Consider the following 23,400-nt stretch of genomic DNA (forward strand, 5'->3'; position numbering starts at 1 on the left):
TATTCAGATTTCATATAGTTTTACAAAGTGTGGGAAATCTGTACAAAGATCTGCATACAGACCAAGACGCCGTCAAAGTAGGTGTTTTTCTGCTACCACACTGCAGTCGTAATGCAGTTATGGAGCTGGAGAGTAAGACAGAAAGTGAGTCAGAAAGGAGCCACAAAGAATATTTCCTGAATGGCTGCAGCAGCGTTGCATGCTCTGGCCCATCTTAAACATAAACCATGTGCTGGAAACTCTGATTCAAGACACCAGGAGCTATAATGCAAAAAGCACACCCTGCAGACACAGGCCAGTGAAAATCACACATTCTCATTTTGTACGCTGATTTGTCAGACAACATGCTAATACTGATTCTTAAAGACCAACAATTTTGCAATCCAGAGTAGCTGCCAGTCCAAAAGTTTGTCTGTGTTCTTTATACCATTAAGTGCCTTTACTTGTGCACATATTCAGCATATTAAATGTTCTCATTTGTCTGGATTCAGCTGCTTCCCCTTTTTTGTCTTTGACTTCTTCCATTGTTTTTTGGTGGACGCACGTGATCACACACACACACACACACACACACAAAGAAAACACCTTCAGCAGGTCTTCCAAGTAGGAAACTTCTTTAATAAAGATGATAGAAATCATAGCATCTCTTAAAGCTGAATATCTAATCTTCAGTGATTACAAGCAGAAAAGAAGCAGATATTATAAATACCCCCCACAGCCCAAACCATGTACCTTGATTACATGAAACATCTTTCTGATAATTTAATCTAAGTCCAATGTTGTATAAAAATCACTAGGTAGGTAAAATGAGTAGATGGTAATTTCCACCTATAGAGCTTCTATCAATACATAAAAAAATAGGTCTCATAAGCAAAATAAATAGATGCTCCTGCCAGTCAATATAACAGGGATTTCGTCCTTCATTTCATGCTGTGTTCAAGTGCTCTTCAAAACAAATATGAAGTATGACATCAACATACAAAGCAAAGCAAACTTGAAGAGTAAACTGTACACTTCATATTGATCGTTCATTCAGCCTCGTAAACACATGCACGCGTCATTGTTTATTGCACAGCGATGACATCACAGTTTCTCCCTGCAAACGTTGAGAGACAAAGGTTGTGCTCTTTGGGTTGTCCCTCTTTCTCTCTCGATTCTCTAAACTCCATTCTTCACCAGCTCGTGGACTCCGCTCTCGTCAATCATCAGCGTTGGATGAAACTCTCGTCCCTTCACCAACTCTTCAAGTCCCTTAGAGAAGAATACGAGGCCATCAGGACATTGTTAGCGGGTATACAGATAGAGAGAAGGTAGAGTACAACATCTGGAGTTTCAATTTAGTATGTCTCCTTACCTCTCCCCCATAGGACACAAGTGGGGAGATCTCACATTTGATCGGCAGGTCTGTCCCATCCTTGAGGCTAAATTCGGAGAGGATCGGAAGAAGAAAAAAATGAAACAGAATGAGTGATTGTCTCATGTAAAGGTTGAGGGACGGTAGATGAGAGAAGCGGCTGTAAATCCTTGACACAGCTGTTCTTCTACTGCGGCTTGTGATTAGAGTTCAAAGAATTAGAGCTTCGACAACATTCCCAAACACGACCAGTGATTAGTCTTCTGACCCGTAAAAGACTTCCTCTAGAAGAAAACAGGTGAATGACAGGTAATGTGTTTGTATGTCCATCCAGTCCTTTTGACAAACTGGAGGAATCTTCCACCACATTGCCATCACTCAGCTAGTTTATTTCTAGATAATCATTACAGACAACAATCACTGATCACACATTAGGTGTTTCGCTGAGTAGCTACTGTATCATGTAAACAATCGAGAACGAAGGAAAAAGCTGAATGATTGAATAAGAAGCACACTCCTTTAAGCACAACATAGCCTGAATAACATTCATGGGTGCCATGAATGAAGCACATGCTGATTCACTTTTAAAAACAAGCAGATGAATTTAAACTGAAAGGCAAACTAGCAAGCTTTGGATCATTACAGAAGAACAGCTGGCTTTGTTGTAACTATTTCACACACAAATCAGCAGGTTCATCATATATTGCAGAGCTGTTGCTGTTTGCCAGAAAGTCTGACTGGTGCCCGTTACCCAGCATGCAATACAATATATGTATTAGTAGCAACCATCTGAAGAGAAAATGATCTGTCAACAGGTCGACTGATGACTGTGCATCATCTGACCAGGACACTAAGAGGACTGCATTTACAGTTGTCTAAACTGATCCTCGCCGTCATTTCCTTCATCACAACTGACTAAAGAGACAGAGAAATGGCTGCCAACTGGCATGCGTCCTCACAGATTAATCTTTTCAGTGTCAATGAAGGAAAAGCGGATGCAAAAGATCAGGCATAATTTAATAGTGTTAACACTTCTCAGCAAGAGTAAAAAGAAAACCAAAAACCCCATCACCATGCACTCAGAACTGCAGGGGGATAATTACTTTCTGTTGCCATCAGCTGTGACACTGCCTGCTGCTCCGTCTCTGGAAACATTGCACGGGACACACAGGAGCAAGACCAAGCATGAGAAAATGGCAAAGTAAGAGTGTGAGGCTAAAAGAATATGATGTCTACAACACAAATTAAACAAAAAAAAAAGCCAGTGCATACAGTGTGTACACAAAGTGTGTCGGGAAGGTTGGAGTGATGATGAGAGATCCAGGATGTTTGTGTGTTGATGCTAAATGTGGTTTGTGTCTTGTGAGGTGACATGACATGCATGATGCTGTGTTTAAGTGGGCTGACTGTTGTCACCTGGGTATGGCAGGCACGCGTCTGCCGTTCTCGTCGATGAAGTGGCCCCCAGCGTTGAGCACCCAGCGGTGGTGGAGGGACATGAGGGCATGTCTGGCCGTGGTGGGCGTGTCCTTTGCGTCTTGACTGTCTGCGTTCTTCAGCGGGGAGAACTCGTCTTCCCTCAGAACCTCGTACACTACAAACGTCCTGTTGGACACAGAGCAGCATCACATCAGCATGCATGATAACTGATTAATGATTTAGGACATTTATCAAGCACCCTGTCCCCTTTAGCTTCTCAAACATGAGGAGTTTTTGCTTTTTTTCTTTGTTATGTCAGTATAAATGATTGGTTTTTTACACTGCTCAGACAAAACCAGCTGTTTGAAGATGTCACATTTGGCTCTGGAATTGTGGGTAACGTAGGTGCCAGATTCTGACAAGGAAGAGAAATGCATGGGATGAGAAGAGATATCTCTGGTTCTGCTGCATCAATTTTGATCATTTTAAAAAACTGTCCATCATAAGTCCAACATTGTTACAGCAATGCAAAGCCAAATCTGTGGAGTACTAATACAGAAAAAGATTCATCTGAGGTGCCCTCGAGAAAGGCATTCAATTCCTCCAACAGAGCTGCTCAATGGCCACAGATCGAATCTTGCAACCCGTCAGCTATCATCTGACGAGGATTTAGCCTCTGGGGGAAACAGCCAATGTTTTGGGGCTGATATCCAGGCCAAGACTTCCTCTTCTGTGCACCAGTCATTATTTACGGTCCAATTAGCAAGTTAAGACAGCCCTGGGAAAATTGCCAACTCCTGTAATTTTTTCAAAGGCAACTGTGTAATCCGACTTTTAAAGCAATTTGTTTCTTTCTCTACACAGTACACAAACATCAATACTTTTTGTGGGTGTTTTAGGTCCAGACGACATTTCGGCCAATGCGTTCCGCCTCTTTCGCTCCCGACACGGACTGTTTACCTGCACGCAACCAAAGCATGTTCCTGTAAACTGGTCTTTGTGTTTTTATTGTGTTGTTTTATGGCTTTTGCCATTTTGATTGTACAGCACTTTGGTCAGCTGTTGTTGTTTTTAAATGTGCTTTATAAATAAATTTGACTTGACTTGACTGTAGAAGATTCTGCATTCATGTGCAGATATCTGTTTATAGAGATTACCACAAATGAGACTGTGGTTGTACTGGGCAGCTTCCAGGTGTGAATTTGTGCAACTGTGAATTGGGGTGTTCTGAAAAAAAAAAAAAAAAGAGCATTGTTCTCAGTTAAGCTACACTGCTCAAATAAATGTTAAAAAAAAACTAGTTGGAGCTTCCAGCTGGCACAAAAAAAGCACATTTAACAGCTTACCAGAAAAATGTGGTCAGTTATTACAGTAATAGGCTATTGAGAAGAAGTCAACACGCTATCTAAATGTGCACTCACGGGCTGTCATATTATTTTATATGTACATCCAAACTTGGCAGGTCAAGAGCTTTGTTAAAAAATAAAGAGTCAAACATGATTAATTTCATAGTAGATGCAAGTGAAATATTCATTATTAATACAGTACTCAAACGTGAAATGCCTATTTGGGACACATGATATATAGCGCATGTGCCCGACACAACCGACTACGAAAGCATCAGACCAGGCAGCAAACAGAACTGAGAAAGCCAGAAAAAAAGTAGGACTTTCTGAAAGTCCAGGTTCCTTTGACTGCAAAGTGAGTCAGCCCATCTGGATTCTGCTAGAGCTGCCAGTCCGGGCACCACTGTAATCCATCTCCTCAGCAACGGCAAAAAGTATTTCTCATCCCTTTCACTTAGAAATACAGTGAATAAACCTCGAAGGAAGCTGGACATGTCTGCTGTGTTTTTCCATTGGTCAATCATTACAGGAATCCTTTCATTAGATGTAAAGTTCTATTAGCAGTGGCATGACTCAGAGCTGATGTCATGTAACACTGGAGGAGGTGAAATGGAGGAATAGCTCATAAACCTCCATCCTCCTGCAGAGAGCTTGGCAGGCCCGGTCTGCTGGACCAGACCTTGGAGCAATGGCATGAGAGGGATCGGGGCTGGAAAAAGAGATTGGTTTATGCATGAAGGGACAGATCAAGGACCAGTCAAGCCAGTCACTTCTCAAACAGAGCATGAAATACTCATTGTATTTTTATTACTTAAATTCACGTGCATACACGTTTTGGTTGGAGGTTAGATGTCGTCTACTGATGCCGAAAAAACTCACTTGGCAAACTGGAAGATGTCAAAGACAAATTTTTCCATTTTAATCCCATTTGGTTTGTCCGGTTTGATTAGTTGACCCTGTGTATTCACAAATGGGATCTTCTTCTGGGCCACGTGGTGCTGCAGCTTTGGCTCATACTTCCTGAAAGATGAACAGAGAAAAAAAAAAAAACACACACATTTTACATTTACTGTATAATGATGCTGAGCTCTCTTCTCGCTAGAGGCGACCACAACCACTGAAAAACAAATGAATACATTTTGTCAGAGAAGAGTGAGCTTTTGTCTTACTGCACTACATCTTTGAGGAAGGAAAAGCTGAAGAAGTGATTGGCTACGTTTCCTGCGTTGAACATCAGTCGGCCATCAGCGCTGCGCTTCTCAGCGGTCGCCAGGGTGATCTCACTGTACTCTACCACCTGATAATGGCCGTCCACCTTGCAGACCACACCAACCGCCTCTGTCGGATTGGTTTTCTCCACCACCTGGAAACAATGACATGAGACTCTTTATAATTTCAACAAATATGACATTGAATGGCATCAGTACTGACTAATAAGCCGTGGTACACTTTGAAAGAAGATAAAAAACTAACTGTAAATTGTAAAAAAAAAAAAAAAAAACTGTAAACTGATACATAAAGTTTTCCTAATAGTCCCTATATTATAGTGTCTGTCTTTTGCAGAGCAACATTAGCAGCAGAGATGATCAAACACATAATTAAATAAAAAAATGCAGCCAGTGAAAGCAAAACCACCAGCAATGTGCCAAATGAATGAAGCTAGTTTGGCAGACAGCGCATTAGAGATCAGTAGATTTGTTTGAGCAGCTAAGCAATAACTTACTACACATTTAGTACAAAAGTTAATTTTGAATTAAAGTGGGCTATGAGGATTAGATTTTTGAATATATTCCACTTTATACAGGCAGAAAGTCTGCACTGAATGAAAAAAAAATCCCTCTCCCCATCTGTTGGTTCCTAATGATAGAGTGGAGTCCTGATGAGGGGGTTGGTGAACAGGGTGGGGTGAGGGGTGGTGGGTTGGTGAAGCCACATGAACTGTAGTGGAGCTTAGTAATTTACGATTGGGAGGGTGGGACTCTGCTCTGATCTGATCCTTCCATTTCTGCTCCACCGCACAACTCGTAATGTCAAACAGGAGTGGGGTCTGGATGATCTTCAGTTCCACACAGTTAAGTATTTCACCCTAGTCTGTGTTAGCTGCAAAATATACACGGTATGAGGATATTTATTTCAGTGTGCATATATTGCAAAGAAATTGTGGTCCCAGTCAGTCTGAGTTGGTAACATGGGCCTCAGTGAGCACATGAAGTCAAGTATCTCATAAAAACCTGCCTTTTTAGATATCTAACAAATACATGACCATGTGTGTGATTCTCAAGAAAGTGGGGAAGCAAAACTGTGATGTGAACAGAGATGACAAGAGATTCTTTATTTGATTAATTGCCATGCCATTCAACATTTTTTAAAACCTAATTAGAAGACCCTGACAGCTATGTTAAGTCACAAATCTATTACTAAGTCAATTATATATACTCCTGGTGTCCACAAACCACCATCACTCATTTGATTAGTCAATTGAGAAAAACATGTTTCTCTCTCTAGTTTACCGTTAGTTGTTACCTTTTCAACAGCTAACCAAACTGATATCAACAGCCATACACCAGCAGCAATATGCTGTACCAGCCAACCACCAGTCACTTCTAACTTCAACCAATGCATTTATTTTTTGCATTATTGACACAATTTTTCTGCACCCCTCCCCCCTTTCTCTTATTTCTCCTCACACTGAGGTCCTTGTCAGTGTTGAATCTGGGCAGGACGTAGAGAGTTACATATCACCTCCCAGCCACTTCTTTCACCTAACAGTTAAGAGCTTCAATGTGAGGTTATAACACACAAACATTCAGATCCTAAACATGCTGCACAGGCTCCCTGATCACTTAAATACCATCAGAAAATAAACCATTCTGACCATCTTGCTGACACTGGCTAATACAGTTCATTAATGAGTCGGTTCCTGTTTTGTTTGTCTTGTGCACACATGGGAGAATGCACAATTTCAATTATCTACAGGTGGTGCAATGTGCCAGGAAATGCAGCAACATGTCAGCAAAGGCAGGGAAGAAGAAGACTTTAAGCCAGTAAACATGGATGTAAATACAGGATTTAAAGTACTCTGAAAACACTGGCTTTGCAAATGCTTTATATAGAAGAAAATGCTTTTTCTGGTCGTTAAGATACACACTGTGTGTTTTGGTGAGTACCACTCAATGTCAACATAACTTTTGTTTGTTTTTTTTATAAGACAACTCCACAGCGCAGCTTCAAGCATCCAATGAGACCAAGGCTACAAACACTACACAGTAGCACACAGCACATCTATTTAACTTTTTTAACTATTAAACTGTTACACGTGTCGTAAGACAGAACAGTTGTTCCAATGCATTTGCAAATATTTGTCTTTGTTTCATCTTTTTTTTCTCCCTTTTTGTTTCTATTTTGGCTTTTGGGGTTGAGCCAACGATGACATCATGTGTTGTTGTGCGTTATCCTGCTTTATTCAGTAAATATGTAAGAGAGAAGACAATTCACTACAACAACAAAGGACAAAACTGACTAGACCAGCACGTGGATCTTCATTCCTTAAGATCACAACCTGATGGACCTGATCTGTGAGGAGGATCTCAACTATTCCATGTATGTTGACTGTATTGATGCACACTATGAGAGGATTACAAAAACTAAAAGATCTACAAATGTATCATGAAGGCATTGTATTTGACCACGGAAAAAAATGGTTTCCAGTTCAACCATTGTACAATGAAAAGGTTTTTTCCCTTCAAAGTCAAAGTACAGTCTGTCCAAAGAAGCTGTTTATGAAAAAGTGGTATCTGTGCATCACACTCATGTTATCTGAGACTATGATGAAGACATGAGACATTCTGGGCTAAACCCTGGAATTTCCTAGAAAGCTGTAATAAATTTATTGCTCAAAATGTCTACAAGGGGGAACCAAGAGGCCTGTATCTCCACCCACTGGTGGGTTACAGAAGGTGCAGCAGCCTAAAGAATGACAGTTGCAATACTGTGAAAACGAACTGGCCACACCTTTTAATACACGATGGCACACAACCAAAGGATATGAATCAGCATCCGTCACCCTTTAAGACCTCCTGGAATTTAAAAAGGTCAGGATGGTCGGGCTCGATCGCATTCAGTCCTCATGGCTCATTACTGGCACAGTTTGTTCACTTCTCATGTTCTTACACACTTGATACACACATCAATATTTTAATAAGTAATGAAGACATTCCTTTGCCCTTTTTGATAAGAGAATATTTTTGCGTGCATTCATCCCATGCAGGTAGTTCCAGGTCTGAAAAGTGTAGCCAATGCCAAAGTGCCTTAAACCTGCATTCTGTCTAATGGTCAGCAGGGGGCAACTCCACTGGCTGCAGAAAGAAGTCTGTTTGTACGGACGTCTATGAGAAAATGACCCTACTTCTCACTTGATTTATTACCCGAGTAAACACTTTCCTAATGAGTTTATGGTCTCAATTGCTAGTTTCAAGTCTTCTTTAATACAGCATGATGGTCATTTTGTAAATTATGGCCCAATTTAGAGAAAAATAGACGATAAAGCAGGGTATACTTCAGGGTGTGGCTACCTCGTGCTTCCCACGTCGCTACCATGGCGGTACGTGAGGTGCTGTAGTTGGACCCTGGGGAGCTCCACGCTCTTGTCCAAATATAGTCACTTCTCATCACTTGTGGCTCCACAAAACCGAGATGGCAATGGTAAAAATGCCAAAGTCGAGGCTTTAAAACGGGAGTCCACAAACCAATGGTTGACATCACGGAGGCTGCGTCCATTATTTTCATACAGTATATGATTCATTCTTGCAATTTTATTATTACTTCCTGGTCTGATAAAAGCTAACTGTGCACTTATCAGTGTTACAGGAGTACAAAATTCAGAGATCATTGTGTAAAACAGCTTTGTTACAGGTGTATATTAAACCTTCTGTTTAACCTGCTGGCGCCTGGGAGTCGTCTTCTGTAACATGTCATGTGATAGATAATCTTGAGTCATTTAATGTTACTGCTGGTACCTCAATGATATTTTTTGTTTCTGTTATATGCAGTGTGTGGAATGACTATATTGTGGGATGAGGTGGGAATGTCAATCAAGTATCTAGTTGAGCTGGCTGGAACTAAAACAGAGACGACAGTGGACTCCACTTGTCTAAGATGCTCTGTAGGATTATGAGAATGAAGGATATCTATTACATGCAGACAGTGTGGAGTGTCTTATTGAACACACTGACAGGTTCAGACCACCTGCCTCATACACTAAACATTTTTTTTCCACAGGAGATACAACACTACAACCAGAACTTTGCAAGAAAGTTAACTGGGATTTTAATTTATTTTACTTTTATATTGATGTTTGGATGTTTTTTTTAACCATTTTTATTATGAGATATAGTTTTATGGTGTTTTTATCTATGGTTTACTTTGCAGGTATTTATTTCCTGCATTATGGTAAACAGCAGTGGTTGGTTAGGACGGGAGCACTATAATTTCTATGTTCTTATGGATTAATACATTTTGTCTCAACTTTTGTTATTTGTACTTCAAATTTGGCATCTGATATGACGAGGAGACTTTTTAATTGCAGGTAAAACAACCAAATGTCAGGCTTTAAGATGATTTGTAACTGATTTGTAGCAAATTTAAAGAATCAGTTCTGATTTCTTCAGTCTATCTTAATAAAATACTTACATGCCTATACAGTATGTAGTTATTTGTCACTTTAATGATTCCTCCTGTCAGTACTGGCACTGAAGTGATCCCTTCCTAGTGTGACTACAATGAAGGAGATAGAGGACAAAATCTACAGTCCAACATAAAGTAATCTAAGTAAAATGAGGTGGGTATCTTCCGATATTATGTTTTGGGTTTTTTTTTAGCTTTGAATGAACTTCAGAATACATTTTTGCACAGAACAAGGACTCTTGATTTTGTTCCTGATCTTTTCCATTGTAGTCATGCTATGAAAGAATCACTTCAGGGCCAGTATGAGGAGGAAGAAGGATCCCAGCAACCAGTTACTCTTTCAACTTGCATATGGGTGTGACCATTGTATTAAGATAGACTTCATAAAATCTAAACCCAACCATTAAGGCCTAAATCTATGTTAATGCAGTTTCAGATGATTTATCTTTAGACATATTCTATTTCCTTAAAAAGGTTCTGCAAAGACCCTAAAGCAGGTAAAAAAAGACAAGAATAGACAGAGAGAGTAGGTGGTGTGACAAACCTTAGCTCCACAGTCCGCTCCCTTCTGCACACAGAAACCAACAAAGGCGGGGTCGGCAACTTTGACCAGGATGTTATCTACACAGTATACATGGATGAACTCAATCCCTCTCCGCTCCATGTCATCCATGATGTGCTGGTTCCCCAAGGCTCTGTAAAGACCCCCATTCCCATCTGAAACACAGACACGCTCATTTTAAACTCCACTTGACAAGTAAGGAACATACTAAATAACACTGCAAGGGGAGCCAAAACACACAAATTACCAGGAGCCATGGAGAGTTTGCCTTTGTTCTCCAGGATGATCTTGCCGTTGTAATCCATGGCTGGCAGCATCCCCTGCTGAAAGAAGATGATGTTGTTCTTGTCCAAGCCAAAATGGTTATGCCGTGAGAAGAAGTCCTTGGTGGATTCCATTGTCCTGCCGCTGGTCATGATGTACCTGAAGGCAACACAGAAGGAACTCAGTGCTGATTCATATATGGCTTGTTTTCCTCTCCTTTTTTAAAATCAGTAATATAAAATATATAAATGTGTAAAACAGGTGAGAGAACAGAGTATGCATGTTTAAGAGAAGTCTTACAAAGCTGAAATCACCAAGCCTGAGAGGTATAGAGTTAAAAGAAAATGACAGACAATAAAAGTGTAACAGCTTCCTTACAGAATCAGACCTGTTGAAGATTATGCCATTAAACCATTTCTGACATAATCTTCAGTAACTGTTAACTACCCTAACTACCGTGTTATGGTTATTAAGACTTTGTGCACTCCACTGCCTTCCTTCCTCATCTTTCAAATTTTTAGAGTGTCCTTAGATCTGCTCCACGGGGAACTCTAATCCTTTTCCAGGAACACAACTTCCTTGATTGAGTTTCCTTTGATGCTGACGGTGATTTGACCCATTTAATCATCACGTGACCACAACTGGGACAAATGGTTATACAGTAGTTCTCATTAAAAATAGAGAGAAGGTATTTGGTTGCTTAGATCTGTTTATTTTTCACATAAAATAAGCGCTTCACCCGACAGGCACTAAAATGCCTTAGTTATCTCTCTCATAAATGAGACGCCCCAAAGCACAACATGTCTTACCAGGGAATACAGCACTTGATTTTGTGCTTTTGCTCAGCCAGCTGTTGCAGCTTCAAGATGCGTTCGGCCTGAATCTGAAAGAGGGTTTTGTGAGACGGCAGCCCAACGTCGTACATGCCTTTGGGGTAAGAGACCCCAAGTCTGGTGCCCTGGCCTCCGGCCAGCAGCAGGGCTGCCACTTTACTCTGAGAGATACAGTCCAGACCTGAGGGGGCACAGAGCAGAACAGAATGAATTACCATTGATAGTAGTGTTAAGATTAGATCGACTTGTACTATAAACTTTAAGATAGTGACACACATCTAGGCCTGTACATTGATATGATGGTATATGATTTCAATATACCAGCACAATATCTAATCTCTATGGACGGTCATAGTGCATTTGTGACGACACCTTAGATAAATAAAGACAGACATTTATGAATAACATTTAATAAGCAATCATCCTACATTTTACGACTTGTTCTGCAGGCCTTTGGTACCATAAATATTTGTGACATCATAAATTAGCATTAAACTGAAAGTCTTTGATTGCCTTTATTGTGGTTCATTGGTTTATCTTACATATACTGCAGCTACGTGACTTGATATGCAATACTCTTTCTCCTTGCAAGTGCCAAAAGACATGGTTTATACAAGTAGACAGGGCGGGCCTGTTAGACTTTGACTACCCACCCAAACCCACCCACACAGACACATACATACACACACACACACTGCACACAGATTTGGTCCTGACAGATCAGAGTGACCTCATGAGGGTCAAAAAGCAACTCTATTTACGTCAGGCTCAAATCAAAACCAGATGTTCTCTGCTGCCCACCTCCCGCGGCATCTTCCCCCAGGAAAAGACTCAACAGACTCACCAAGTGGTCAGACCTCCACTGCAAAGGGGGATTGCGCAAAGCATAATGAACACAAGCTGACTTACTCATATGTAAAATCTACACAGGAGGCTGGGACTGGGAGTAGTTTGTGAGTTTGTACAACCACACAGCGAGGAAACAAGGAGTTCCTGATGCTGCTCAACTAGGACTTCTTGATTCACTATTACATAAGATTTTATCATAACGGCTTCTTTTGTGTGGAGCTACATCTGGAAGTAAACCATCTGAAAATATCAATAACACACATTATGTGGACCCCAACTGTCTCATGTCAATATCACTGCATCTGGGTTACCATGGGCTACCCAATCTGATACCAGGAAATCTTTCCTCTACCTTACCTGTAGGCCATGACTACATATTTGAAAGTTGGTGAACAACAAGAACTAACTGCTAGGTTTTGGTCTAGGCAAGTCTTGTTTTACAACTGGTAATTGCCAACATGTTCTCTCCTACTGTATGACACAGTAATAAATCGAATAAAACCAAATACTGCTCAAAGAGATTCCTCTTATTTCCTTATAGTATGTCGTACAAATAAAGGTGTAAATGTTAGGGCTCAGGCAGTAACTGTATGAATATACTTTTTGAGGGCAGAGACATTGTTTTAAAGGGAGCTTACCTGCTAGCTCCCAGTCTTTGAGACTATCCCTGTCCCTCGTCACACTCCCCAGCACCTCTCGGGGCACTGGCCCCATGCGGGCATCCATCTTCTCCTGTTTGCTGTTGCTGGACGTCTCCATGGCGTTCTTGAAGAATCCACTGATCTCCTGAAAGTCCATCCCCTGCAGGTCAATGGTCAAGTCGGCCTGCTCCTCCGGGCTCAGCTCGTTCCAGAACTGAAGGAGGTGAGACTGGCCGGCATCAGCCAACCTCTGGGTGAGTCCGCTGGCTCTTGGGTCCATGATCGACGATGCTGTAGATGAACTCTGCCACACTGAAACACAAATTCACAAAAAGAGAGATGAGAATTTGGAGGGGTGGTTACACGTGAGCAGTGCTATAGTTACACACACAAACACTGAGTCATATTCTCAGCAATATTTCTGGAAATTACATCAAGCAGAGTTTACATTCTACAACTACACACACACATTACATATGCTGGATTATATTTCCGATGATTAAAATATTAACAGCCTATATATGTTTAGACACAAAACAACAATTAAATCATAATGCAAGGACGGTATTCTTCACCAGATTTCCTGCGACCAGGCTGTAGTGTGAGGAGATAAAATTTACAGAGTTGACGGCTTATCAAAAATTTCTTAGGTGATGGGGTTATTCTGGAGATTAGACTAAGTATTTGTAAAACCCTAGTAAGACAAGCACAACCGGTGACAACTTCATGCAACTACCAACAGAATATTTATATCTATAACTGGTACAGGAAGTAAACTCTTAATTGAAGGAACTACAGGAATGTTTCATTATTCTTTTGGTTTAAACCAACACCCATAAAAAGCAGCTTGCTGGACCAGTAAATTATAACACTGCTTCTACAGGAGTGGATCTGTTTGCATTTGTATGACATGCAGAGGGTGACAGCAACATACTGCCCATTTAATTCATTTAATTGAAACTAAAAAATGTCAGACATAATAGTCGTCATATTATTCAGACTTGACCTCTTACCAGGCGCCCCATTTTTGTGCACAAGCAGGAAAATAATGTACCCAATATATGAAAGTTGTTGTTTATCTACACTATCGATTACAGCCATAACCCTCATTTAAGGGGTAAATTTTTAACTTTTACAACCAAGTGATGGTGAAAATAGGCTTAAGTGTGGGACAGTGTCGCAGAACAGGTTAAAGTCTCCTTAAAACTTTAAAACTTGAGGTTTCTAGGAGGCTGTTTCGAGTTTTCTATATGATTTTGAAGTTAAAGCTAACTACCCTTACCAACACACAGCAGAGATGCCTCGCCTCGTCAAATGTGCACGATATTAGCAAAGCATAATAAGACAGACTGCTGACAGCTGAAAATAAACTCAAATATTCACAATAAGCGTGTCTCCTACTATGTACGTTAAGCTAACCTGACATTTATCAATCACTGGGGTTAGCCGCCACCTACAGCAGCAGCAGTACTGACAGCTAACCGGCTAACTGTGGAAGAAACGGTTATCTCAGTGAAAACATAAAACATTTATGAATGAAATATTAAACTCTCACCGCATACAAACACTCCCGACGGCTGTAAGGCTGTAAATGCCAGTAACTGAGAGAGGTTTCTCGTACTGGCTACGAAGCATCCCACCCGGACTACACCTCCTGTTACGTCACGCTTAACGTGGCATTAACGGCGCTCGTGTGCATGTGTGCGGGACAAGTACGAGTGCTGCGTTCAATTGCTCCTCGTAAATTTAAGCACTGATGGCAGAAAGAATTGTAGCAGTTCACGTACTGTTCAGCCAATATCTGGAAAACTGTTTGTCAGAAAAAGTCAGTGTCAATGAAAAAATCCTATATAACTAGTTTGTGAATACAGTGTTGTTTTAAATATGTTATATGTTATATAGACCTACAGCTCCACCAGACCCTCCCCAGGGATGTAACACCACAAATAAAATAACGTTAAATAAAAATGTTTGTATTTGTGTGGGCGCTCACCTTATAGTTCTTATAATTCACTGATGGATGGGTTTCTGGTTGGAATTATAGTAACACAAAAAGGCCACAAGCTGATGCTTTTGCCCTGGTGATTGATGCCATCTGAAGGTTTTGTGGTCCACTCATATCCACCACTTCAGGAACATTTTGCTAAAAGTTAAACAATCAACATTGAGGTATTCCTCTTTTTTTGAGAACAGATTTATAAATCAGTAGGACTACCTGTCCAAGTCCACAATATATTGTCATTTAAATCCCTGCAGTAAGCCTATTAGCTTATAATATCACATATATTTTCTTAATGCTTAATATTCACCTGTATGAAATTAATTATTCCATCTATTGAAACTTTGGAATCCCTGAAATTTGAATTAAAATCATAAAGACCTTTAAAATACCTTGAAACAGTCTGCAATTATGCAGAAAAACTAATGTGTGGATACAGATTTGTTTTATGTATTGAGTAAAATGTTTTAAAAAAATGTATATTTTCCTCTTACTAACACAAAGGGGAGTTTGATCTAAACTGCTCATATGATGATGCTGCCAACCTTTTGGAGTAAGCTCAAACTTTTTTAATCTCCACTACGCACAGACTCATTCAATTTCATATCTTGCACAGAACATACTTTACACCTGTTAAGATGCACAAATTTAACAATAATATCTCACCCATGTGCCAGAAATGTAAAATCACAAATGCAGATCTTTTACATATGATCTGGCATTGCCCAATGATTGCAGAGTTTTGGGAATATATTACCAAAACTACCTCAGAAATTATAGAAAAGAATATTCAACAGGATCTTAAAGTGTGGAGACTTGAACCCATTGAAAATAAATAACTCTGTTAAGCACTTCATTTTACTTCCCAGTACAGCTGGGGAACAATACATTTTAGTACACTGGAATTCTGACCTCCCTCTGTCATATAAACATTGAATCAACATCCTGCTGTACTCCAGAGAAAATCCCCCTACAATGTCAGGAGAAGGCCCACACACACACACACCTCAACTCAAATGTGATAGCTGATACTCAGTTGCTGTTTTATTGTTTAGCATTGTTTATTGCTTATATATATATATATATATATATATATATATATATATATATACACACTTTTTATTATGACTTTGTTTTTAAATACTATGTGCAAAGAACCAAACCAAACACAGAGGTTTGGTGAGTGTCAGATGGTTGCAAGTCTTTTTGTGCTGTCATTGTTATTTTAAATTAATGTTCATTGTATGATTTTATTGAGTATCACTGTTCTATTTACTTTTTTCTCCTATTTTATTGTTTGTATTTTGTTTTAATTATTATTGTTGAAAAATGTGAAATACAGAACAAGCACTTTCACCTCTAAACATGCTAATTGTGCTTTAAAATATAATAAAACTAAATATTTTGCTGAAATTATTTGTTTAAATTTGCTATGTACACATATATTGCTCTGCTAGAAATGCTTTAGGCTACATGAGTTGCACAGACAGGCCTGTGTACTTCTGATCGACTCCACTTTATTTTACAGTTCTGAGCTCGACCACACGGTGGCGACACCAAAGTTTACGGACCGGAAGCAGTTTTCAGTCAGCTGAAATATTTTGTTTTGGTCCTCCTCCCATCATAAGTTAGCCCCGTGCTCTTCGTCTAATTTGTGCTTCTGCAATCAGATTTTATCCCCACTGACAGCTTAAAGACATGAAGAAGTTTTTCGATGACATTAAGAAGGATATCAAGTTTAAATCAGCCGGTCCTGGGAAGAAACTAACGGAAGAGAGCGGGTAAACAGCAAACTTTTCTCCGCTGCTACAACGCTAAAGCTAACTGTTAGCCGCACAGCTAACTGTCTAACGTCTGCAAAAATGAGCTAGCTGCTGGTTGTTATTGATTATTAGCAAGTCACAAAGCTAACTAGAGCAACGTCGACTAGTTAGTGATTTCCACTCTGTGTCAGGCAGCGTTTTTACCATCGTTAGCAGCTAGTTTAGTTATATAATAACTCAGTCTGCACAGTGGGCGGCGCGCATCTAATTTCAGGGTACCGTTAGCTAACAGTTAATCCCTAAACAAGCTTATTAAGCGACCTAAGTGACGTTAAATTACTTTAAATCATAGCTAAGACACATATCTACTTGCTAGAAAGTAGACTTGCTGTGTCACTGACGTTTTGATAGTGTTGTTAGAATTAGCCTTGCACACTGCTCGTGTTAAAAATTGTGTCTGTCTGGAAAAAATTTTTTGGCCAACGTGTCTCCTCACTTCAGTTTTCTGTCCTCTAACACTAACTTACAGTGGCAGGCCCCAGGTGGTGCAGAGCAGCTCCAGTGCAAAGCATCACCGCCATGCTCCCAGTGAAGGAGCCCAGATGGCTGGAGCCGCGGCTCTGGCCAGGATTGAACAGCATCAGCGGCCGAAGGTCCACACCTCACAGGACGCCATTAGGAACCAGGGTGAGACACAGTCAACGCCTTAATGATTCACTGAGCGTCTGTGTGGTGACATCAAACGGAGTAGCTGACTGTTACTTTTTGGGTTGACGGGACATGCATCCTTTGCATCCTTTGCAATAATTTAAAACAATGTCACTTTACGTAGTTGTTGTAAAAGGTTTCAGATGATCCAGTATTATTTTTATGGATAACATTTGAACAATTTTCTGACGGCTTATATACATGATTTTCTACTGTAAAGCATTTGGAATATTAACAAACAACACATCGATTAATGTCTTCTTGAAAAACCTTATAATCAGAACAAATCAAGCATTTTTGAACAGCTTAATCTTTTTTGTATTAATCGAGTCATCATTATTTACTGATGTAGGGGAGAAAACTATATATTGGTATCCTTGGACTTGGTTTTCTGAGGTTTTTCTAAGTGCCTCACTTTCAATTATCCCAATAGTAAGATTTCTTTAAAAAAGTTGAAAGTGTAGGAATTAACGTCAGTTGAGATATCAATATCATATGGCTGAGCCAGTTTTATATATTTTATACTGCTAGGTAAGAGTTTGATTAAAGAATCACAGTTTAGCTTACTACTGCTTATTATCTGTTGGCATTTTAAAGACACTGGTTTCTATAAAAAAACATATAATTGAATGATTTTCTGCCTTTGCTTGTAGTTAAAAGAGAGCTGGAGGCTGAGGCGGCTTCACTGGCTGAGAAAGAAAAGGCAGCAACAGCAGAGGTATGTTACAGGTGTTACAATAATATGTTAGGTTGAGCCAAACCTTCTCAAATGACACCATTTTACGATTATATTGTGATCAGTATTGAGTCTAATGATGTTGAACAACATTTTCTCACCAGGGATCCAAAGTGCCAGTGAAAGATCCCGCCTGTCTCTCAGTGTCAGGTGTGTATTTCACCTGTCCGTTAACTGGAGCCACATTAACTAAGAGTGAGAGGGAAGTACACATTAAAGAGGCCATTTTAATGGTACGTCCAATTGTATCGTCACATGTTCTCATTATAGCTCAAATTAGAGTTTATTTGAAATTCTTAGATACATAAAACTGTGATTTGAGTGAGACTGAATCTTATTCCTCTGAGTGTTGTTGACAAAACATGAAATCTGTTTTTACTGTCAGCGGTTTGAGGAGGATGAAGTTGAGGCTTCTGTTATGATGATCCACACATTTAACAGGGACAGAGAGAAAGTGAGGTCTGCTGTGGACATCATAAGCAAGTAAGACACAGATGTATCTTCAACTGATGCTGACTTCTAATTTTGCTTTTGTCCTGTTTTTCAACTATTTTCACAGTTTAAATATCTTAAATAGTTTGATTTATGTTTGTTTCTTCATTGTATTGTCAACAGGTATGTTGAGAATATATGTAAGAATCCCACAGAGGAGAAATACAGGAAGATTAAACTCAGCAACAAAGTATTTCAGGTGTGTATGAAAATGGATTTTGTCAGTATCACCATCCAACTGCTACATTTTTCTTTTTTGGCTCGGTATTAATAATCGCAGCTATTTCCTTGTTTGTGTGCCCTTTGGTTTATACTGCACCGCTAACAAAGATAAGATTTAGGTCAGCTCACACAACTAAACTGTTCCCAGATCTAAGCTTTATTAAATATATTAAAGGTAGTAACTGCAGCTATTTATGTTAAAATATACACTGTATCTTGCTTTTCACCAGTATCACTGAGCTGCAGCTGTGGAGAACTCCCACAACAGATATCTTTTGTGTACAGAATAGTATTTGCTTAAAACAAGATTGTCTCCCTGAGGAAAGAAATTGAACTCGGTGGCCATCTTTCAGGAGCAACAAGTTTGTTCTTAGTGGAATATTGAGACCTCACATACAACCTCACCAAAGTACATGACATGATTTTCTATTAAGGAGAAACCTGGCTTCCTTAAACTGCACTGTGTGTCATGTTTATTGAATTCTGAATAAGATAAAGTAATTGTTGAAATGATTGCAGAGCCGCAGTAAACATGATATCAGTGCATCAATGTATTGCATAAGTTCAGCTAAATGAGTGCGTAGTATTCTTTGTATTGCTCTGTTTCGTAATCCATTTCCCAGTCATGATTGTAATGATTTTACAGCATCCCGTTGAGATGAAACAAAGGACGTTTTTGTTTTATTTCAGGAGAAAGTGCGTTGTGTGGAGGGCAGTAGAGAGTTTCTGCAGGCTCTGGGATTTACCAGCATTATGCTTCCTATAGAAGGTCAAGGTAAATTAATCATGATGCTTCTGACAAACAAAGCCCTTATCAACAGGGGGTTGTTTTCTGTGCACTGCACTGGTTAATGGTTTTTCTGTAATATCAGCCACTTAATACATCTTTTTACTGGCCTTTCCTGGTGATCAGAGGAGGAAGAGGAGTTCCTTGTGTTGCCAGATCAGAATCCAGATGCCCTGGAGTTGATGAAGGAGAGAAGGGATCGTCTTCAGAGAGGAGAGCCAGTCCGAGCTCAGCTGAACAGACAAGCTCAAGCATTCAGAGCCTCTCCCAACGCCACACACTTCGAGCTGCCACCAGAATTCTACAACCTGACGGCAGAGGAGCTCAAGAAGGAGCAACAGCAGAGGTACAGACTCCTTGTTAATGTACGGCCCAGTCTGATTTAATAATAACTACATTTATACATTGACCCCCTGATAAAACAGATACAATTTAAACTGGATAAATGATTTTAATGATTTAATTTCTCCTTCTCACTATGCTTTTTTTCAGTCAGTTGACATCTAAGTAAACAAAACAACTACATTTTTTCTAAATGCGGTAGTGATGCAAGGAAGGCAGAGTAATGATCAGTATATGATTGTTAACAGCATCTGCAGTGTCTCATCTGAGTAACAGTCATTGTCAAAGTGTGATTATGAATCCCTGATTCACAGTGCTTGATTAAATCTTGCACAAGCAGCACTCGACTGTTGCAAAGCAACCACATGACTGTTTGTGCTCTTGTGGTCACCCAACTAGTCACAGATTCACAGTTTACGCAGTAAAAATTGTCGGGGGTGTTGGAGGAGACATTTAGATCTTCTGAACTCTTCTGTTGTTTATGTCAGCCGTTACTTGTCATAACTGTATTGGGTAATTTCATTGTGTTGTAGCAGCTGTTTTCAATGTTTGAGTTTATGCAACTTTGCAAAGCTTAAACATACTACTGTTTTTATCCCCATTTTGACAGTAGAAGCATTAATGTCCAGAAACATAGACTCAGTTACAATGAGACATATACATACGAGATATTATCTGCACTCGGGATATTTAAGCTGAGGAATATTTGCACTTGTTACTCTTCTATTAGTCACATGAGTTTCCTTTGAGGAGAAGGCAAGAGCTGTTGTAATTGACCATGACTGTTAACAGGCTCAAACACACCTACCAATAATGTCCAATAATGCACCCTTCTAATCCTGCCATGTTTTATGTTCTCCCTGGGTGTTTTGTGCGCCTCTAGCCACAAAAATACCAAAGTGTTCATCACACACACACCTCCCTTGAGCCTGCACTAAAGCACCAGCATGTCTTGTGTGTGTTTGTCAGGAGTGATTTGGTGGAGAAGAACGCTATGCTGCGCACTAAGGCCATGAGGGAGAAAGAGGAGCAGAGGGAGAGAAGAAAATATAATTACACCCTGCTCAGGATCAGACTGCCTGATGGGAACCTGCTACAAGGTAAGTGTCTCTATTTTTTTTATCAGTTCAGAGCATCCAATACAAAATCTATTTTAATGTATTGAATAGTTTTATTATCAAATATAAGTTTTGTTGAAATGGGAGAGAGTCAGTAAAGATGATGTGTGACCTCAGGGACATTTTACGCCTGGGACCGACTTCCTGTGCTGTTCGGCTTTGTACGGGAGTCACTGGTGGACGGCTGGCAGCCCTTTGAGCTCATCGCTCCAGGAGGTCAAAAACTACAAGAGGCTGAAGAAGTCGCTCTCGCTGAGTGTAACCTGGTGAGTTTGTGAAACTACAACTACATAAAAGAAAGCAAACTAGTGCTGAAATAATTCATAGATCAGACATCAAGGAAATTAGATGACAATTTTTGTGACAAAATTGTCTAAAAGACAATGCTGGCAATATTCTCTATTTCACTATTTTTGACAAATCCCTTGAAAAGACCAAAACCAACAATGAATTGAACATACTAGCAAGTATTGCCTGTATATCTAAAGCCTGATATCTCTTATATTCTGTGCCACTTACCTCTATTGTTGTCCAAGAACTATGTATTTTGAATTGTCCTCACATACATCTCTCTGCTGCTGTAAATACTCACAAGAGCACTAAATGTGTATTAATCCGCATGGTCTTTTCATGGGATTTGTTGACAATATGCAAAATATAGAATAATGCCATACGTATCCTTTGGTGTTTTTACTTTAGAAATTACCAGATTTACAATATTACAGTACATTGAATACCTTTGAGATCTGGTAACTTGAGACTATTTTACTATCTATACTAATAGAACACATAACTTTATAGCGTAATCAATAATGAAACAATCAATTGCAGGCCCAATACAAACAAAGGTGTTATCTTTTGCAGTTTCTTCCTGTGAGTTAATATCAGAGCATTCTTGTATGTTTTTTTTCGTAGGTCCCTGCCGCTCTGCTCTCATTTGCCTGGGATGCAGCTGTGCAGGCGGATATCGCAGCCGCAGGTGGAAAGAGCCCCGCCCTCCTCAAACCAGACCTGCTGGAAACCATTCGGACCCTGAGCTGAGCAGACTTCCCCCTGAACTCTCCCTGCTACCTTCCTCCCTGGCACAACCAGGGTGAAATTGCCCCTCACAAATGACTAGCGACACCTTTTATTTTTTACAAATGCTAACTTACTACTGTATGTCAGTAGCAGCGTTATAGACGAGGGGCAAATTCACTCTAATGCGCTTGTTTTGCTGAGTCTCCTCATACCCGCCTCCCGCCACTGAGGGGGATAATGTCACCCTGCAGTCTGCCTCAGCAACACATGCTGTTGAAAGAAGCACTAACAGATGTAAGCAGAAAGCAAGAGACACATGTTGTTTTGTTGTTGCATCCTGAATGTACATGCCGGCAGCAGTCAACCATTCAGGTATACTTTACATGGCATGTTCAGACCTTGTTTAACTGTGTCGCTACTTTTTCCCAAGTAAACAATCCATCTGGCTCACACGACAGTCGGGTTAACAGAGCGAACGCCAGATACTATTGTTGAATCTATCGAGTGTCTTGGCGCAAGACTTTAAATGCTGTTAGTTTTGTTTGGTAATGCTCAAGGTTGAGTCAGTGTTTTGTCTGTAAACTGAATGTCAACCGCACTGATACGAGTCCGGCTCTGTTCCTGTAAACATATGTAAGCTTCTGTTGCCCGTTTGTCCTCTGCTCTGCAGTGGCCTCACACTCCTTGGTGTTGTACAACAGTTTTCTGGTTGCTTCGATAATTAAAAACCTCAAAAGTAAATTAGTTAATAAGTTTTATGTGTACGAGCATGAGCCCAAATTATGTTGTCAGAATAATTTGACTTCACATTGAGAAAACCTTTGCAGACAAATATTTACACACCGAAGAGATCCCACCTGATTAAGTTTTATAAGTGTTGGGCTGACGATTCAATAGCGAATCTAATACAAAAATATGTTGTAACAGTTTTAAGCACTTTCGGGACCTGTTAAAACTCTATAAGACACAGTAGGTGTCTAAATGTAAAATGAAAGACATAGTATGTGGCACATATGTAGCCATATGTCCACACTGCTTAAGTGAAGAATAATTTAATTTTGGGGGCTCACTGCAGAAGCTTCATGTTGTCAACTTGCTGTAGCATGCAGGCAGTCATGATTTACAATTATGTTGTTAAAACTAGCAGCATGGACTCCTGTTGTATTAATAATGGTGGTTTTAATTAATGTATTTGTTTGTATCAAACACATTTCCGTAAGACAAAAAGGGTCTATATTTCAAACATGGTGGGAATATATGAGA

General features: G+C 39.9%; 2 protein-coding genes across 3 annotated transcripts; one reads left to right on the forward strand and one right to left on the reverse strand.

Annotated features, from left to right (window-relative positions):
• Positions 1-597: 597 nt before the first annotated feature.
• On the reverse strand, positions 598-14,629 carry uap1 (UDP-N-acetylglucosamine pyrophosphorylase 1). Of its 2 annotated transcripts, XM_042417760.1 has the most exons (11): positions 14,506-14,629; positions 12,948-13,262; positions 11,437-11,641; positions 10,611-10,786; positions 10,346-10,518; positions 5,289-5,482; positions 4,999-5,139; positions 2,771-2,959; positions 2,458-2,499; positions 1,355-1,421; positions 598-1,251 (listed from the first exon to the last, which is right to left on the reverse strand). In XM_042417760.1, the coding sequence occupies exons 2-11, from the start codon at positions 13,228-13,230 to the stop codon at positions 1,159-1,161; spliced, it is 1,563 nt and encodes a 520-aa protein (XP_042273694.1). In that variant the 5' UTR covers positions 13,231-13,262; positions 14,506-14,629; the 3' UTR covers positions 598-1,158. The 2 variants fall into 2 exon arrangements, with proteins under 2 accessions (XP_042273694.1, XP_042273695.1); XM_042417761.1 differs by lacking the exon at positions 2,458-2,499.
• A 1,889-nt stretch (positions 14,630-16,518) lies between these two features.
• ubxn6 (UBX domain protein 6) lies at positions 16,519-22,878 on the forward strand. The gene is made up of 11 exons (XM_042416257.1): positions 16,519-16,730; positions 17,242-17,399; positions 18,074-18,138; positions 18,261-18,389; positions 18,542-18,639; positions 18,772-18,847; positions 19,561-19,645; positions 19,784-20,003; positions 20,969-21,099; positions 21,235-21,383; positions 22,033-22,878. Exons 1-11 carry the CDS (start codon positions 16,648-16,650, stop codon positions 22,156-22,158), a joined length of 1,320 nt encoding a protein of 439 aa, XP_042272191.1. The 5' UTR covers positions 16,519-16,647; the 3' UTR covers positions 22,159-22,878.
• The last annotated feature ends 522 nt before the right edge of the window (positions 22,879-23,400 follow it).

Source organism: Thunnus maccoyii, chromosome 7 (assembly GCF_910596095.1).
Source record: "Thunnus maccoyii chromosome 7, fThuMac1.1, whole genome shotgun sequence".
Classification (NCBI taxonomy): Eukaryota; Metazoa; Chordata; class Actinopteri; order Scombriformes; family Scombridae; genus Thunnus; species Thunnus maccoyii.

Bases quoted from the DNA above. Each gene is read 5' to 3' on its own strand.
- uap1 (XM_042417760.1), bottom strand. From the start codon at position 13,230: ATGGACCCAAGAGCCAGCGGACTCACCCAGAGGTTGGCTGATGCCGGC. The intron at 2,500-2,770 runs GTGACAACAGTC...CAATGTTTCCAG, and splicing joins CGCGTGCCTGCCATACCCAG to AGACGGAGCAGCAGGCAGTG. The intron at 1,422-2,457 runs GTAATTATCCCC...CTCCGAATTTAG, and splicing joins ACAGCTGATGGCAACAGAAA to CCTCAAGGATGGGACAGACC.
- ubxn6 (XM_042416257.1), top strand. From the start codon at position 16,648: ATGAAGAAGTTTTTCGATGACATTAAGAAGGATATCAAGTTTAAATCA. The intron at 17,400-18,073 runs GTGAGACACAGT...CTTTGCTTGTAG, and splicing joins GGACGCCATTAGGAACCAGG to TTAAAAGAGAGCTGGAGGCT. The intron at 18,640-18,771 runs GTAAGACACAGA...TATTGTCAACAG, and splicing joins GCTGTGGACATCATAAGCAA to GTATGTTGAGAATATATGTA.